At 38.4% G+C, this 17356-nt stretch overlaps 1 protein-coding gene across 5 annotated transcripts in view; it reads right to left on the reverse strand.

Moving 5' to 3' along the window:
- ptprz1b (protein tyrosine phosphatase receptor type Z1b) overlaps positions 1–15745 on the reverse strand; it is a 38403-nt gene extending 22658 nt beyond the window's left edge. For 3 of the 5 annotated variants that reach the window (XM_084406737.1, XM_084406735.1, XM_084406736.1), the window contains exons 1-2: positions 15452–15657; positions 5221–5286 (exon numbers count right to left, since the gene is read on the reverse strand). In XM_084406737.1, coding sequence (XP_084262863.1) covers positions 5221–5286; positions 15452–15518 — 133 coding nt within the window. In that variant the 5' untranslated portion in view covers positions 15519–15657. Of the gene's footprint in view, positions 1–5220; positions 5287–15451 lie in introns of all 5 variants that reach the window. The other 2 variants (XM_084406738.1, XM_084406739.1) reach the window with 2 other exon arrangements.
- Between the last annotated feature and the right edge of the window lie 1611 nt (positions 15746–17356).

The following is a 17356-nucleotide window of genomic DNA, read 5'->3' on the forward strand; positions in this document are numbered from 1 at the left end:
TGTAATTAAATCAAATTAATTGTATAAATATAATAAATTAAAGCAAATATAAAATAATATATATGCTAATAATCAAATATATGTAATAAATTCATATATATATATATATATATATATATATATATATATATATATATATATATATATATTATATTATATTATATATATATATATATATTTTTTTTACATTATTTCATAATTTGGCAGCAGGTATATTAGGCTGCTGTCACTTTAAGACCTGATGCACTGATCCATTATACTGTTAAACATGTGTTTTCTTTCTCAACCGTTTACGTTCACTTAAAATAAAACTGACTGTGTTTAAGTGAATACTCGCCAAGACTGGCTTTTTGACATTATTTTGTGTGTATTTGACTGATTAAACACAAGCAATGAAAAATTACTCAATTTAATACAGAGGCGGCTTAATATGCGTGCACTTTGGGTGTGCCCACAAAATCTGCGGGAAGGAGAAAAATTATGCGCAATATGTGAAATCCCACGCCGAAATTCAAGCCCTGTAACACCAACAATATTCATTTGGAGCAAATGAAAAGAGTGAGTGAGTGGAGGCGGGTTTGTGTGTCAACTCGCCGTCGGAGAGATGAGAGAGCAAGAAAGCGCAGCTGGTATCATGTATCTGTTCTGTGGGAAATTAGTATTGGAAGCGTTTCAGATATTTCAGTATCTGTATTTTTGTAACACTACATTTCACTTATTATTTCAGATGCCTTTTTAAAAGACTATAAATGAAAAAAATTGATATTACAAATACAATTGTATATTAATATATACAGTACATATTCAAATTATGTGTGATGTCACACAGGCAAATATATTTGCATATGACCGCCCACTGGCGTTGTGTCGCGTCAAAAGCAAATAGAACCCATTATAATGACTGATGCTGTCTACACTGGATACAGTACACAGATGCACTTCAGAAGGATCCCAGTGTCAGGAACAAGTGGATGGTTTAAAAATTAATGTTGCTTGGGTGTGAGTAACTTGTAGTGTCGTTTCCATGGCAACTTGTTTTGCAGCTTGTGTACACCATTAAGCAATGTCTCTTTTGCGATCGATCAGTAATTCACACGTCAACATTTGCTGTAGGAAAAACATATGTAATTTGTATACGTCCTTCATGCGCTTCATGAATAAAACTGAGATCATGAGCTATAATAGCAGAGGTGCTTCTGAGGACGTAGGCGGGAGTCTCGTTTATAAACGCTCTATCCGCAGGTTATCAGAGCATGTAGATTAGAGGAAAAAGCTGCAGCCCCCGCAGCAGATGGAGACGGGAGAGGGACCGATGCCAGAGGCAGGAATCACACGCACCCCTGGGGTTCGGAAAACAGGGTCAACAGGGGACGGGCATGCTACAGTAACCAATGATCATGAGCAGATTCAAGAACTGTCCCAAAACTAAGTCGACAGTACTGCCTACATACACAGCTGCATCCTGACTGAAATGGAACCTAATAAGCGACTAATTTGGAACGCTCTACATAAGCACACTATTATATGATATATACTGAATATTCAGTGTTCGCCTGTTGGTTTCCATCGCAAAGCATTTGCTTTTCCCATGATATTTAAAAACATTGAAAGCTAATTCAGAATGCTTTTCTGTATTTGTTCACAATAAAAGGGTCCATTGCATTTGCCTGAATGTTCCCACAGTAAAGGATGCTAATACGGATTAGAAGTGAAGAAAATGTGTTAACGTTTTAAAGCACTCCTGTGAAAATAGACATGGGATATTGCTCATTTAATTGTGTGACCAGATTGCGAGACCTCGATATCTGTTCACATAAATGCACAAATAGTGCATAATAAAAATAAAAAAAAATAGACATTTCCCACACATCAGGAGGAAATCTGAAGTGTTAGAGTCACTGTGTGACTGTCAGCTGAAGTTCTCCAAGAGTCTATGAACAAATTAGCATTCAAGCTTGACAACTTTTGTTTGAGGAGAGAGGGTTTTACGTGAAACAATTAGAGTTAAACAGAGAAACGTGTATCGTTCTATTTCTTCACAGGTTTGTGCTGGGCCTCACAATCAAGCGTGTTCTTTCACATGTTAATTCATTTAGTTTCGACTCAGTGAACACACACACACACACACACACACACACACACACACACACACACACACAGTCAGTATCCTACTCTACTTCAGTCATTCAAACAATATTTGTTCAATGTGACTCAGTGACTCAGTTTTGGCCCTTATGGAAGCTTGTTTCCACCACTGAATAAAAAATAAAAAAGATAATTTTGACTTTTTATCTCAATAGCAAGTTTACATCTCACAATTCTGACTTTTTTTTCCTTCACAGAATTGCTTGATATAAACTCACAATTGTTAGTTATAAAGTCAGAATTGTGTGATATAATGTCGCAATTGTGTGATGTAATGTTGCAAATGCATGTTATAAAGTCAGAATTGCATGATATAAAGTAGCAATTGAGTGATATAAAGTCACAATTGCGCGTTATAAAGTCAGAATTGCGTGATATGAAGTCTCACTTGCCAGTTATAAAGTCAGAATTGTGATATAAACTCGCAATTGTGTGTTATAAAGTCAGAATTGTGTGATAGTCGCAATTGCGTGTTATAATGTCAGAATTGCGTGATATAAAGTCGCAATTACATGTTATAACGTCAGAATTGCATGATATAAAGTCGCAATTACGTGTTATAACGTCAGAATTGCGTGATATAAAGTTGCAATTGCATTTTATAACGTCAGAATTGCATGATATAAAGTAGCAATTGTGCGTTATAAAGTCAGAATTGCATGCTATGAAGTCACACTTGCCAGTTATAAAGTCAGAATTGTGATATAAACTCGCACTTGTATAATATAAAGTCAGAACTGTGTAATATGAAGTCGCACTTGCGTGTTATAACGCACTTGTATAATATAAAGTCAGAATTACATGATATAAACTCGCAATTGTGTGTTATAAAGTCAGAATTGTGTGATAGTCGCAATTGCGTGTTATAACGTCAGAATTGCGTGATATAAAGTTGCAATTGCGTTTTATAACGTCAGAATTGCATGATATAAAGTTGCAGTTGCGTTTTATAACGTCAGAATTGCATGATATAAAGTCACAATTGCGTGTTATAACGGCAGAATTGCGTGATATAGTGGCAATTGTGTGTTATAAAGTCGCAATTGCGTGTTATAAATTCAGAATTACGTGATATAGTCGCAATTGCATGTTATAAATTTAGAATTACGTGATATAGTCGCAACTGTGTGTTATAAAGTCAGAATTGCATGATATAAACTCGTAATTCAGACCTTTACCTTATTGTCAAAGGACATTAATTAGTGGATACTGGAATTTCTAACTTCAATATGACACCTTGAAATATGTCAATATTCAGTAGGCCTAGCCTATCATTTTTAATACCATCGGGAAAACTACTACATACTAAATATTTTAATATCTACATTTTTGTCCATCCATTTTGTCAAGGCAATCATTATTTTCAAGCATTGAAAAGCACAACACTCATTGTAACAGTAATCTATTTGAATGGAAAAGTTTAATTCAAGTCTTCTGAAGAGACACGTACGTCCACTTTATAATGTGAGATTTTAATTTCTTTTGTTTACATATTTAAACATTGATCAATAACCATTAATAATCTAATATTTACTCACTCAGTGTATTTGTCTTTACAATAGGGTAACGTGAACTGTTGCAATAGCTCACACACAGCACAAGGAAGCTTGATTTCAATTCAATCTGAATTTAATTTGCAAAAAGACTCGATTTTTCATAACTTTTGACAGCGTTTAATTCAAGAGCATGGAGAGATTGGAGCTGGACGTCATTTGAGTCTGCAGTGAGAACCACTTGGAGAGATTCGCGATTGCACATGATATGACACACAGTCCGAGAGCGCGCCGCACACTCAATATCGTTCGTATATTTGAGAGCTCGCGTCCAGGTTTCTGCGATTACATGAATGTGCCCTCGCGCTATAATATTGTTCGTGACATTTGCCATTAAAATATGCCATAGAAACTTACAGGTATTAATAAAATTATGCGCAATAGGCCTACCTGCAATCCCGCGCTGAGAGGAGGCGGGTGTGTCAAACTCGCTGTCGTTGAGATGAGAGAATGAGAACGCGCAGCTGGTAAAATATAGATATTTTGACAATACTACTATGTAGTTTGTTGTTGCAAACTTTCAGTCCAGCCATTAATCACTCTGAGCTCCGATCGCCTCCTTCATGATCAGCTCTTCAAATCCTGCTGCGACTGCGGCGGCTTTCATTCAGTCCAAATATCAGGGGTTTTATTGGTCCGTTTACGATCGAATATTTTTATTGGCTACCGAAATGCCATTCAAAGATTTGAATATCAATTCAAATTGTACTCAGTAACGAAATGTGATTTTACAAGTAGCGAAGTAGATTACTTATTAGCTTACTTGAGTACAAGTAAAATTACAGATTTAAAAATATACTCAAAAAAGTACAAGTACCCAAAAAAACTACTTAATTACAGTAACGTGAGTAGTTGTAATTCGTTACTTCCACCTCTGTACGTGATATAGTCGCACTTGCGTGTTATAATTACGTGATATAGTCGCTACTGTGTGTTATAAAACCTTTTTTGGACTTTGTAACTTGCAATTGAGAGTTTATATCTCACAATTCTGTGAAAAGAAGTCAGAATTGCGAGATATAAACTCGCAATTGCAAGTTACAAAGTCCAATTTTAATTCTAAGTTTATCTCTCACAATTCTGACTTTATAACTCGCAATTATGAGTTTATTCACAATTACCGGAAACAAGATTCCATAGGTTTTCTACCATTTTTTAAAGCGGTCTCCGGCTCGATTTAAAAGCCACAAGTCAAGGGCCTCACACAATCCTGAATGTCACCTACTCCTTTTTTTAAAAAGACTTTAGTATCTTAAAGTGTCTAAGACTTTCAGCTAATCTCCTGCACAGGCGGGTCAGTGGCAGTGTGTGCTGGTACCTCTCATTCAGAAGGTCGACTCACTGCCGTCTTTCTAATGGAGAGCGGACATTGATCCGTCATTATTCACTTCCATCTACTGCTACCTTATCCCTATCTCTCGCTCAAAGGAGAAAAGGTTTTTAAGGCTTTAAGCCAGTGGCATGCCACACTGAAGTCTGGTAAAAAGCACACAATAAGGGCATTTGTTCGTTTTCTACCTACCTGTGTAAGACCAGTCAACGTCCTCGGTGAGTTTGCGCTGCCCTCTTAGGTACGGCGTGGCCAGATCTGGAATGGGAAAGATGAGGAGAGTTGGAGTCAATGCACCAGTAATTCAGAGGAGCACAAATGCATGAGGCGTAAAGCCTGTGTCCTGTACACTTACAGTCTTTAATTTCATAGAAACCACAAAAATAAAACAACAATCTTTGGAATCAACAGTGTTGTAATCCATTATACAAGTTTTTTGGGGTTTCGCCAATGCAAAAGTTGCCACAGTGAGGCTAGGTTGTATGATGTGGATGCTAGGGTGTTGCTAAGGTGTTATAGGTGATGTATATAATGCATTGCTATGTAGTGTATTGCTTAGTAATTTCTAGGGTGTTGTGGATGTTTACTAAGCCATTGTTATGCAGACACTAAGGAGTTCTAAATGGCATATATAGTGCATTGCTATGTGGTTGCTAGGGTGTTGCTATGTTGCTGCTAATGTGTTCTAAGGTGTGTACATAGTGCATTGCTATAGTGAATTGCTTTGTGATTTCTAGGGTGTTGTAGATGTTTCTAGGTGGTTGTTATGTAGTCGCTAAGGTGTTCTAAGTACCACATATAGTACATTTTTATATGGTTGCTAAGGTGTTGCTATGTTGTTGGTAAGGTGTTCTAGGTGGTTTACAGAGAAAACTCAGAACACTATGTGATTTTTAGGGTGTTGTGGATGTTTGCCAGGGTGCTGCTATGTAGTTACTAAGGTGTTCTATGTGGCACATACCTGTATAGTGCATTGCTATGTGGTTGTTAGGGGGTTGCTATGTTGCTGCTAAGGTGTTCTAAATGGTATATATTGCATTGCTATGTGGTTGCAAGAGTGTTCTGGGCAGTTGTTAGGGTATCACAGTAGGTTATGCTTTTAAAATGAGTCATCAGACTCAAGCGGCCCTTCCTATTTCACCCTCTTTCATTACTCTCTCCAGTGACTGTGGTGTGAATATCTCTAAATGAAAGTGTGATGAGGGAAAGGTCATTATTTTAGACTGAGTGACATTACTGTCTGATGTGTGTGCTAGTGTATGGTGTCATATGTATGTGTGTGCTGGAACACATGTGAGGCTGTGAGGACACCTGCCCAGACACATCAAAAGACAAATGTCAGTGTGTACAAGGGAAAGTGTATATGAAAGGACACATGACCTCATACACACACAGGTGTCCAGTTTGTAACCCTAACCTTCTAAGAAACAACATCTTCACATACTTTGACAGTACAAGGAATAGTTTATCCCAAAAAAAGGCTACACTGAACACAAGTCAAGCTTCAGTGTAAACTGTCCTTCCAAGGGATTTGGAGATGATGAAAACTGATGAAGCATGTAAAAGTCAGTTAAAGAGCATTTTAGCATTTTAACAGTCGTACCCCCTGACCTGACAGCTCTCACATGTAATACGGCCGGCCCTGCCGCAGCCATCCCTGCCTCCCAGAGCCCATTACTCAGTGAATGGTGACTGAGAACCGTGGCTACAATAGATCCTTTGAAGACTTTTGCCACAGAACAGGCCATTATTACAAAGAATACTCAGACACAAGTGATGTTCACAAACATACAGTGCAATGCATAAGTGAATACACCCATGCTAAAGTTGACTAAAAAGAGGAATAAAAAATCATATTTTGGAAATTGAACTTAATGCCTTAATTAAAAAAATTAGGAAAAATCCAACCTTTAAGGACACCAATTTTCTTTGTGAATGAATAATGTATTGTAAATAAATAAATGTTCTTCCTTAAAATACATGGTGCATAAGTGAGTACACCCCTATGTTAAATTCCCATAGAGGCAGGCAGATTTTTATTTTTAAGTATTTAAAAAAAAAAAAAATTTAGGATACTATGCATCCTGATAAAGTTCCCTTGGCCTTTGGAATTAAAATAGCCCCACATCATCACATAGCCTTCACCATACCTAGAGATTGGCATGGGGCACTTTCCATAAGATCATCTCTCAATGCAAATCAAACTAGCTTTTAGGCTAACTGAAATAAAACCATGCCAATCTCTAGGTATGGTGAAGGCTATGTGATGATGTGGGGCTATTTTAATTCCAAAGGCCTTTATCAGGATGCATAGTATCCTAATTTAAAAATAAAAAAATACTTAAAAATAAAAATCTGCCTGCCTCTATGGGAATTTAACATAGGGGTGTACTCACTTATGCACCATGTATTTTAAGGAAGAACATTTATTTATTTACGATACATTATTCATTCACAAAGAAAATTGGTGTCCTTAAAGGTTGGATTTTTCCTAATTTTTTAAATTAAGGCATTAAGTTCAATTTCCAAAATATGATTTTTTATTCCTCTTTTTAGTCAACTTTAGCATGGGTGTATTCACTTATGCATTGCACTGTAAGTGCCTCTGCTGTCCATATAAGGATATTTCTTAGGAAACAGTATAACTTTTTCAATATATTTTTAGTGAGATCAACATAAAAGTTAGATGTGATATATAATATATACTCTATGCTGTATATATACTGTATATGTGTCTGTGTATGTGTACATATAGTATGTCCTGACTATGTACACACACATTATATATACATTTCAGGGTTGAAGATCAGTGTCAAGAGCAAATGTGTAAAAAAAAAAAAATCACTGTTAGTTAGCAAACATCACTGCACCACACCACATTATTTAGTATTTACATTCAGTATTCTTGTGGTAAAACATGGTAAAACACACATTTGTTTAGGACATTTCTTTCTTAAAAATAGGCTTTGTGTTTGACGGTTCTGTGGAGTAAATCCCAGTTGGCAGGGTGATGAAGCTGCGAGTGGAAAAAGCTCTTTTGCTCAGCTCATCCCACAAAATCCAGACCCGTTTCACAGGAACACAGTATCATACTCTGAGGAAGAGCAGCAACCTGCGCCTCAATAAAGCCCCGGAGATTCTCTGGCTCGGGTCCATTTCACAGGCACTGAAAGAAAAGCCTAGGGCAAATTAGATTAAAATTGCTCACAGTTTAATGTTAATGAGTCTATCGACAATAAAGCCCTTCGCTGGACCCCTATTAAATTTCACATCCTGCATTCTCACTGCTCTCTCACAGAACAAAATGACAAGAAATGGAGATTTTCTTGGATTTTACAGATACACAAAATTATTAGATATTTAGATATTTTAAAACAAGCGGCAAGAGTTTAATCCTGTGTTCAAGTCATCTGAATGATAAGAGTCAACAGTATTTTTATTTACTATGGAAGTCAGTGGGGACCAGCAGCCGATTGGTTAGCTAAATTCTTCAAAATATCTGCTTTTGTGTTCAGCGCAAGAAAGAACATCAAGCAGGTTTACTTGAGAACAACTTGAGGGTGAGTTGAGGTAAATGATGAGTTCAGTACTCTGAAACTACTCAATGTCGTGAGCACACTTTAAGTGCAAAGTTTCACATTCAAGTGCAAAGTTTCTTGAATGAAAACTATCTGGCAAGCAGAAGTTGTTTACTACAGCCTGACTGCAGTCACACGGTCAAAGCCGTCGCACTCGGATGGTGGCTTTGACTGAGAAAGGCTCTCAGTATGCAGACGGTATATCCATGTGTCCAGTACGGCATAGGAAAATGGATGGGGGAGGGATCGTAACCATCCTCGGCCCTCTGCAAACCTCTCTAATTCAAATAAATAAGAGGATTAGAAAAATCTCGGGGAAGCCGGCCAGCACGTCATGTTTCTAAATCATGAACAAAACACGGGGCCTCAAATCTGAGTCCCCCTTCCTCACCGTGTCGCTAAATAACTTCCGACGCAGAGTTCCCTCCCCTCGTCTTGATGAAACGCAGCCTGTGAACTGTTTTGTGTCCGTCGCTGCTCTCACATGATGGAGAACACCTGTTTGATATTAAGAGGGCGCACATGGGGAACGAAACTGTTAAAATGGACAGCTAATTGAATTATGACATGTGTTTCCAAGGGCATGGATTATATTCGGATCCCTAAGGTCAAGGTTTGGAAAACAGCCAGTTGGGAAATAATTAAAGAAAGTTTAAAACTTCACTAAAATGGCAGCAACTTTAGGGCTGGAAATATGACATCCTGAAATATAATCCATCTATACTTGCCTAGACGAGAGTTTAAAGGGCTAGTTCACCCAAAATGTTTAATTTTGTAGTATTTGTACTCATTTGCACACTCTGACATCCAAACCTGTATGACTTTGTTTTTTTTTCATACAATGAAAGTCAATGGGGTCCAAAACCTACGGAGCCCCTAAAGGGACATGAGATAAATGAGATGGGAGGAAAAAATATATTTCAATGCTTTTGTATTCTCTCGCAAAAGTTTTGCGTACCCCTGAGAAACTTTGCATTTGCTCGCAAAACTTTTGCGTTCCCCCGAGAAACTCAAAGAACTCAAAAGTTTTGCAAATGAATGCAAACTTTCTCGGGGGAACGCAAAACATTTGCAAGAGAACGCAAAAAGCATTGACATTTTTTCCTCATCTCATTTTCCCCCTTACCATGTCCCTTTAGGTGCAAAAAAATATTTTCATGTTTTTCAAATTTCATGTTTGAGTTTGTTTATTGCCATTTCTTTGCGCTTATTTGTTAAATATAGGCAACTTCTGAGTGAATATTGTTTCAAAGCCAATTTTCAGTTGACGTTTTTGATGCATTAGAGAAGGGTTTCTCAAACTTGGTCCTGAAGGGCCACTGTCCTGCACAGTTTAGCTCCAACCCTTATCAAACACACCTAGCTGTGAGTTTCTAGTGGTCCTGAAGACATTGATTAGCTTGCTCAGGTGTGTTTGATCAGGGTTGGAGCTAAACCGTGTGCAGGACAGTGGCCCTCCAGGACCGAGTTTGAGAAACCCTGCATCTGAAGAGAGGGAATCTTCATCCGGGAAAACGTGTGCAGCAGCCTGTGCCAGCTGTTGCTGCAGGGGTCAGAGGGAAAGTGTCATGTGGTCTGCGTGAGAACGCACTGACTGTAGCTGAAGGTAGTAATGCCAGTGAACAGCTGGGGGTTTATACCTTCCCCGACACCCCGGCCCAGTTCTCATATACGCTGCCCTGCCTCCAAGATTCACAGAAACTCACTAATCCAACTTTTAGCAAATGCCTTTATCACTGCATAGTTCTCTATAAGACAAACTGAGCTCAGAGATGTTTTTGAAGGACACCGGAGGCGAGAAAAATCAAGGTTGTGCTGCTTTAAAAAAAATTTTTTTTATACTTTTGTAAACAATTAACACTCATACATCCTTGGCCCTGTTCTGAGATTTCCCTGTTGAGCAAGGATGAAAAAATAAACTACTTTTCACCTTGTATAACTAGAAATTATTTTAATCTAAAGAATGCATATTTAGGACAGTTGAGCACTATAAAGGCCTATTTATACTTCTGCGTCGAACTCACGCCGTAGCTACGATGTAGGCTATGTGTAGCGCGCCCTTCGGCGTACCCTGACGTGCACCTCTCCAAAAATGTAACAACGCGTCAACTCTACGCGGACGCAAGCGCTGTGATTGGTCTGCTAGGACCGTTCCCTCGGGTTTCACATGCTCCCTCTTCAAGTGTAATTGCGCGTCAACGCGGACAACGACGCAGAAGTATAAATGAAAATCAACGCGTTGCCTACAGCGTAGAGGCTCCGGCGTAGGTCCGATGCAGAAGTATAAATAGGCCTTAAGGGTTTTTTGAAGAGAATGTACATGGTTATTCTGTAAAATAAAAATGTATTAAATTTTAAAAGTCGCTTTAGAAGTAATGCGTTACTTTACTAGTTACTTGAAAAAAGTAATCTGATTACATGACTCGATTTTCTTGCTGGTTAACACACCAATTAGTGCACAAGCGCTAAAAATGCAACGAAACTAGAAGAAAAAAGAAAAAAAGTCATAACTATTCAACCTCACTAATGCTAAGTCTGTTGGTACGGGTAGTTTTGCACCCAAAAACCTTTAATTCGGGGTTAGGGATTTATTTATTGAAATCATCTGCACTACTATTACTACTATTGTCCATTTGTAGTGGTGGTAGCAAAACATAAATAACTGCATCTTTCTAGGACATAAATATTGCTGTGGGACAATATTAACTGTTGTGATCCATAGGTACAACTCAGTAAATCTATTTGACAGCAAATCTTTTACTATCGCTATAGTGAACAAGCGCTGTGTCTGACAATACATAATATCCATGATGCTTTTTATCTGGGCACATCCGAGCAGGAGACGCTCTCCATTCAGCCTTAGGACATGCCAGAGGAAACTCCTTGACAACAGACAGAACCTCCGGTGGCTTTCAGCCATTAGGACTTCCTCCCTATCGGCACAGACACCAGGTCAGACCCAATTTGGAAAGGTAACCAAATACTCCATCTTTCTTTAACCGGGAAAAAGCTTTCCTTCCTCGCCTCACCGTCCGTCCGCTGGACCGAGCCAAAGCCAGAACACTGGCATTTATGAGTTCAGCACGCTGCCGGTGCTTTACTAGAGCTCCAGCTCCACATCCTGAGGTCAAGAGGAAGACCGCTTTCTTTTTCTTCAGCGTTCAGCCTCATTTTCACGCTTTTTCCAGTTCTATGCCTCCTCTCTAAATATTTACACTACAGATAAGAAGAAAATCTGTAGAACGGCAGTGAGCATTGACAGAGAGAGAATCAAGAAACGGGCTTTAAAAATGAATCTTCTCTCAGAATTTCAACACTAGGCCTACTATGGAGGGAAAAGAAAGAAAGAAATCTGCTTAAGTTAAGCATGTAGCCTGTGACAGGTGTGACATTTTGCCATAAATCTCATTAATAAATGTTTTAAAAAAGCAATCATATCTCAGAAGATGGTCTCATACACTGTAGAATTGTAAATATGTTTTGTTTTGGAATAATTTGTGAAATTTATTAGCAATTTCTAAGTGAAAATTACACTATAAACACACACACACACACGTTCAATTCAAAGTACATGTTTCTTGCCGAAACTGCTAGAGAGGTCCACAAAAAATTTTCAGGGTACGTCCATTTTTTTTTGTCAGTGCCACATGAGACGAGCAGGCAATTCATTTTACATCTAAAGCTCTTTAACTCCACTTCCACATGCACAAACACCAACCTTAGTCGGTGGAAAACGATACTCTGCGATCGTGTAAATATCCAGACGACTTTAATCTAATCGCACACATTGGAAAGCAATACGACCACTGGAAAATGCAACGGAAATGAAGTGAAATTAATACGGCTGGCCGTCTCAGTGCCTGTCCAGATTTATTCTGAATGCGAGGAGATTGTATTACCCCAATGCTGAACAGCTTTCCTCTGGGGAATGTTTTAGGCCAAAAACAAACAGCTAGCATGCTGTTTTAACGCAGGTTTAATAGAGATACAGCATTGATACGACTATCAACAAAGCACTTGAGCTATAAAAATGTTCTTTCCTAAGCGGTTAGCATCAGGTTCAGCACAAAACATTTCAGGTTGATTAAAATCAATGTGCATTTAATATCTAGCACGCCTCTGTTGATTATGTAAGTCTCTGTTTTTGGGATGACATAACGGTACAAGCAATATTGCCTCAGGCTGTGTTAGACACAGACGGGCGCTGGAAGTCAACTGGAGCTGCTTCTAGTGTTGACACCCACAGACACAAGCCTGCGCTGGTGACGCTCATTATCCGACTGGACACTGATGCACAGTTTGCTCTTTGAGTTTAAGGTTGATTCACAGAAGTTGCAGAAATCCGAAGGACACGATTTAACATGACTCCAGCCAATCCCTTCATGTCCCAATAAACAAAACTCAGAGGAGTTGTTTTTTATGCTTAAATAGGGTACAACTGCTGAGTTTTAAATAGGCCATATCATCAATTATTAATGTGGATTTGACATGGATTTATTTATTGATGATAAAGGTTATACAGAGCAGTCGTTCTCAGCGGGTTTGGCTTCAGGAAATCCACAGGCTTACCAACATGCTAAATGATTAACATGAAAAGGAACATTTCCTACATTTTCTAAACAGTTTCATGCTCTAGTCATCACCAGTAATTCATAAAACATATTGTGGTTGGCAAACCATATGTATCTCCATTGTGAGTGAACCTGTGGGTTGTATTTTCTTTTATGCATATCATTCAACTTGTCCATGATAGCATCTGTCAAATGTGACGAGCTTCTACCAAATGAAAGACAGATTTCTCTAAAATACCACTGGATTGGATGCATAGCCTGCGACATTAACACCAAAAATGTTTTCTGCTCCTTTTAAACACTGATAAGCCTATTTATTTTGCAATTCTAGCTATGCATGGTTTTATAAGTTGTTGCATTTTACAATAAAAATTTGGGTTACACTTTATTTGAAGGAGTCCTTTTAAGTATGGAGTAATATTAATGAACTACATGCATTTACTACATAATTAGGGTTAGTTGCTTGTAATTATGCATAAATTTACTCTAATTACTACAGTGCATGTGTGACAGGGACACTATAAAATAAAGTGTTTACAAAATTGCATATCGTCACCTTCCTAAAATAATTGGCCAAGTCATTTTGATGATCAGTTATTTTAGGAAGGTGACGATATATTTTATGGTTAAAATATGTCCTCCAGTTGAGAACCAATTAATGGAGACAATATCCTGTATTGAAACAGAACCAAAAATCATGTACAAATGTGTACTGTGCAGGTATTAAATATGTCCTCTCTGAACCTTCTTTGGTATCGTGTAACCTTGGAAAAGTTCAGGGTTCTGGTGCCAAATACCACTAAAGCAAAGTCCATGAAGGTCTGAACAGTAGCTTTTTATGAAGCATCTCCAATAACTCTTTATACATATAAAAGAAACGGAGATGGGTTCAACGTATGCCAACTAACAATGAGATATTACAGATCACATATTTTATGATTGATAATGAATGCGAACAAAATCAAATATAAAATGTTATATTAAATATAACAGTTTGTGTTGTCACAAAGTGTGACAATTGATTGGTAATGCCTGTCACTGTCAGATAATGTCTAGTAATGAAATGCCTCTGGATTGTGGGGGTGAATCAATGACAATCAATCTTTCACTGTCAGTCATTTGATCAAGAGAAACTAAACTGCATTTTTTCCGACCAGCGCTATTTTGTTCGGACATGGCAGGGTGACCCTGTGTGAGTCGATCAATCAGATTCTGGCCGAATCTCTCTCTCTCTCTCTTCCTGCTGCTGGCATTAATGGTGAATGAGCGTCACTGAGACAAAAGCAGCACAAAACGGGCTTCCCCTGCCATCACATCCAACAACAGGGTGTAACATGCGCCAGCACTCTGCAAATCTCCGACACACACATAAAGTGACAGCACAGCTGCCTGTGTAACTCCTGAACAAGAAATAACTAATGCTTCTCAGCAAAATCAGCAGTTACATCATTTTAGACTGATATAGCAGGACAATTGTGTATTGTCACAGTACTGAGATCAACTCTGAGGAAAAGAGATGAGTGAGTGAGTGAGTGAGTGAGTGAGTGTGTGTGTCTGTGTGTGTGGGGGGGGCATCAGAGATGCAGATGGCTCAAGACACATCCAGTCAAAAGCACATTGCTTTATATTTCTCCACCATGTCAAATTACATTTAATTCAGCAGGGTGAACAGAGACAGAGAGATTAAAAGACCATCATATTGGTGATCGTGTGCCAAGAGCAACGAGCCAAAGTCTGTCCTGCAGCTGAAAGGTCCTTGAAACTAAACTAAATATTAAGCACAGCATCCATACACAAATCTAATTTAACTGCAAGAAAATAAAATAAAAACAACTAGGCAATTCACAGCCTGCATAATGAACACTTCATATTTATTAATAAACTCTTACACACTCTGGCATCTTCAAAAACCTGATATTGTTCTGTATGACAGAAATGAACTATTAAAACCTTGTTATAAAACCATTTGAAATGATTAATATTAATTCAGCTCATCTAAAACTGATCCATAAACCTTTGATCCGTTCACCCAACAGCCCATCGTAATGTTTTCAGAACACAGTTATTGCTATACTTTTTATATTACAGGACTGAAATGACTACTTTCATCAAAAAATAATCCATTAATCAATAATAAATTCATAAATGCGCTAACAACCTGTGGAATTAAAGCTCTTGGATACATGCAACTTTACGCATCAATGCATTCATGCCCAAACACACATCTACTGTATGAGGACGCATCCATCACTCATGACTGTATTGACTTGTTACCTGTGTGACAGATGAGCCACATCTGTGCGATGAACAGATGTGATGTGGCTGTGATCAGACGCATCATCTTCAGACTCGAGTTAAATGAAGAGTGAACGCTGGTCTATTGATAACGCAATAACAGCTATTGCAGTGATGTTACACTGGATCCATGTCAGCGTTTCTCGTATCCCGTTCGTCTTTCCCACGCTAGAGCTTCATTCACTGTATGATCATTGCGCGCGAGAGGAGAGACGCTGCGTTCACGCGCCGCCCACAGCCTCGACAGTCTCGCGCATAATCAATCGAAGGTTTACGGTCCGACAAACTGGACGTGCATGGTCAAGAAACGGTGCTAGTGACACGCAACATTGTATTAAATGTAAAGTTCACCGACCTTTTATAATACGCAGAGAGCTTTGTGAGATTTAAACATGCAATGTGGTGTTTGTTTGTTTATGCATGAGCATGCATTGCATTATAAATTATTGGAAAGGACTTTTATGCTGAAAGCTGCCTGTTGACATATTTGGACTGTTTTGAACAAAAGAAAAGCAAGACGGAATGGGTTATGTTATGCTGTATGCCTAATGTCTGAATATACTGTATTAAATATTAGGCTACACTTTGAAAGTCAATCAGTTTTCTTTTAAAGTGAACATTGTTAGGAATTCGTTTTAATTCATTGCACTTCGGTTAAGTAGATGTTACTATTTTTACAATGTCCCCACAGGCGCTGCATTAACCTCTAATATAAAACTGGTAATATATGCAGAAATACTCCATGCTCCAGTCAAATGGTTTTTATAGAAAGCATAATAAAATTTGTGCTAAGTTGGTGACCAATTCATTGCGTTTTCCAGTGTTCTCAATTTAAAAAAAAATATCTAAATGAATGCATTCAAGTTAAAGAGTATAAAAATTACTGTATAACAAGAATGTCCTCAATGCACCCAATTCAGAATCTAAGGATCAACATACATTTATATTTACATTTTATATTCAATTCACACAATTGCTCGATCTTATATTGTCCCTGTAAATGATTGATTCTTACACTCTGAAAAGCATGTGGTTACATCTTGTGCCTGTTCTAAATCTCACAGAAATCACACTGTTTCTGCACTCCCTGTTGTTATCCTTTCTGCTAAATTTGCATAATTTATTCAGGGCACCTACTTCACTTGCTGGACAGCTTTTATAAGGGCGAGCTTGATACAGCTCCTTCAGCATTCAGAGAGGCGCATTGTACACGTCTACACCGCTCAGTTTGGACTCAACAAAACCTGTTGATGGTGTGCTAGAAACACGCTTCCCGTGGGTTCAGTGGTCGAAATATGCACGATGCACCTCTGCAATCATTTCAATTACAAAGAGATTGTTTTCGATTATGTCAGCAATCAATGCCGCGTTGTTTTTGACTGGTAAACAGTGCACCTCCTTTATTCTTCAATGCTCTGCGCCATTCAGGGGTCGTAAGAAAAACAGTGACCCTGATGGAGATCCAGGTCTCATCTTTTCAGAAAAAGGAGCTGCATTGTTAATTGGGAACGTTTGGATGACAATAATACACTGGGAGGTGGACAAAAGCCACCAAAAGAGAGACTGTGTGAAAGAAGGAGAGAGTTAGGGGTCACACTGAGGCAACACGGCACTGGGGATTGTATCGGTCGTAAAAGTGAAGAGGAAGAAGGCGTGTTGAGATTTCAGCCAATCACGACGTCCAGATTAGTTCCACTGACTCGACACGCCCAGACAACTTTGAATCAACAGCATCTTTAGTTTCTGTCAGATGCGTCTAGAATCCATGATCTGCTTTAGTGAAAGAGGCAGATCGGTTTACAACTGAAGGTGCCGTAAATGGCGTAACAACAACCTCACAGGGTCCTCCCTTCACACATACGGATTGAATTACAGATAAGCATC

The sequence above is a fragment of the Rutilus rutilus genome, assembly GCF_951802725.1.
Source record: "Rutilus rutilus genome assembly, chromosome: 4".
Taxonomy (NCBI): domain Eukaryota; kingdom Metazoa; phylum Chordata; class Actinopteri; order Cypriniformes; family Leuciscidae; genus Rutilus; species Rutilus rutilus.